Source organism: Brassica oleracea, chromosome C5 (genome assembly GCF_000695525.1).
Source record: "Brassica oleracea var. oleracea cultivar TO1000 chromosome C5, BOL, whole genome shotgun sequence".
NCBI lineage: Eukaryota > Viridiplantae > Streptophyta > Magnoliopsida > Brassicales > Brassicaceae > Brassica > Brassica oleracea.
In genome coordinates, this window is record NC_027752.1 from 13,901,833 (window position 1) to 13,904,013 (window position 2,181).

At 39.1% G+C, this 2,181-nt stretch overlaps 1 protein-coding gene across 1 annotated transcript; it reads right to left on the reverse strand.

The window, feature by feature from the left end:
- Nucleotides 1–340: 340 nt before the first annotated feature.
- LOC106344570 lies at nucleotides 341–658 on the reverse strand. The gene has a single exon (XM_013783926.1). The coding sequence runs from the start codon at nucleotides 656–658 to the stop codon at nucleotides 341–343; it is 318 nt and encodes a 105-aa protein (XP_013639380.1).
- Nucleotides 659–2,181: the final 1,523 nt, after the last annotated feature.

Below are 2,181 nucleotides of genomic sequence, written 5' to 3' on the forward strand. Positions count from 1 at the left end.
TAACACTTTCGGACTTGGCAGAGGAAGGTCGTTCGGGCATGTTCTTGTTTGATTGTTGCCCGGCTGACTGACCGATGTCTGAAACGGTTCGAGGGTGTTACAGTCTCGATCGAAATGACGATTATGACCCTAAGAGAAAACAGATGGGTACAAAATGGTAGTGGTTGAGCAAAAAAAGGAAGACCTAGATGACGTGAAATGGATATCACCATCTTAAGGTATTATACGGTGGCTAGTGTGGCTATCCACCGGGGTTTTTTTTTTCAGCAACGTGTACCGATGGTATATTCGTCAAACACACACACACAAAAAAACTCAAAAAAGAGTAGTAACGTAGAAACTAAACCAAACGAACCTTAGATCTAACAGCCTCTGACAATTTCACAGTGCAACTGGACTCTTCAAAGGCAGCGACACCGCTGCCTCCACCTGCACCACCACCGCTGAGAGAAGTGGCGTCGCTCCAAGAAAGAGGCGTAGAGGGACTGGCACGAGTATGCTCTCCCTTCTTTCTCGATGGCCCCGTAGCCTTGCTTCTCCCCTGTCGCACACTCCATTTCAGCTTGAGATCCGTCACGCCGCTCTTCTCGGGATGAGGCGGCGGCTCAACATGGTGGAAGGAGATCAGCGCCTCCGCCACCAGTGAAACATCGGACATAGCCTCACGAGTCCAGGGCCAGCCCTGAGCCAAGCTAAGTGAAACATTTGCAACAGGCCCCCGAAATTTTTGAAAACAATTACAGAGACATAAGCCTCCACAAATAGTTTTTAATGCCCCCCAAATTAATAATAATAAAAATTTACATAGACATTGTTACATGTCTCCAAAATTTCAGAGCCGGCCTTGAGTCCAGTCTCCGCCGGTCGTGGCCTAGGTTTGAACTTTCTACCGTTTCGAGAGAGAGAAAGTGAGAGAAGGAGAAATGGTGTGGCGAAAAGTGGAGAAGAAGGAAAAAAAATCTATGTGGCACGTTAATGAGTAGATATACATTCGGAACGATTTCACACACAGAGATAGATATAAGATAGATTGAAATAGTACTTTGTAAACTTTTGTCTTTATTATTTTCTAGGTGAAAATGGGACCCATGGGAATACTTACGTGGCATCATGGGTTATTTTGTGATTCGTGTCTCGTGTATGCCCGATGCTTGCGTGACGGTTCGGTTTTTTATCCACTAGTATATGCAGTTTGGGGATAATTTTGTGGACGTGTGAGGTGTTAACCCATTGATCTTTTTAGTTTCTTTGTTTAGCTTTGTCAATATGGTTTATATATATTTGATATTAATATAGCTTTGAATTTACATAACTAATAACATGTTTTTCCATTGATGTAGGAAATATCATTGTATATTTACAAATGAGATTTATGTTTGCATAAAGTTTAGGCGAATAACACTACAAGAAAACATATTTTTTACTAGGGCAGTATTCATTGTAAATTCGTCGTAAACGGGGTGTTACGAGGAATTAACGTTGAAAGACGTTTCGTTGTTAAACGTCCGTCGTAACGGAGGTTTCGTCGTAAACGACTCGTTACGTTTACGACGAAATATATTTCTCGTAAAGCGCAGGGAAAGAATTCGTCGTAAACGACACGTAAGATTTCGTCGTAAAGCCCACGTAATGATTTCGATGTAAAGCACACGTAAATACTTCCGTTGTAAATCACTCGTAAACATTTCGATGTAAAACCCTCGTAAATCTTTCGATGTTAATCACTAGTAAACATTCGATGTAAACTCCATGTAATGTTTACGAGGAGTTTACATCGATTCTTATTATATTATTATTAATTAGTATATAATAAATTTTAATTTATATTTAATATTCAGAATTTAAAATAATTTAAATTTTAAAACGAAATATGAAAATGAAAAACATATTTTAAAAAATCATACAATAATATTTAAATTCATGATACAAACAGTAATATAAAAAAAACTACATATTATCGGAGTACTCGGTTGGGTTGCTCGGCTGTTAGCCCCAAACCTGAAAAAAAAAACAATTTAACCGTTAGAAAATAAAAATAATTTAAATTTTAATGTAATAAAAATTAATAACTTACCAATAAGTTTCTCGGGGTCTATCGGGGTCTAGAACATCCAAACCCTCCCGTCCAGGCTGGGCAAGCAAATCCTCCACCGTATATCTCGCGAATGGAGCATATGAAGG

Coding starts and splice junctions, on each gene's coding strand:
- LOC106344570 (XM_013783926.1), bottom strand. CDS start 658: ATGTCCGATGTTTCACTGGTGGCGGAGGCGCTGATCTCCTTCCACCAT.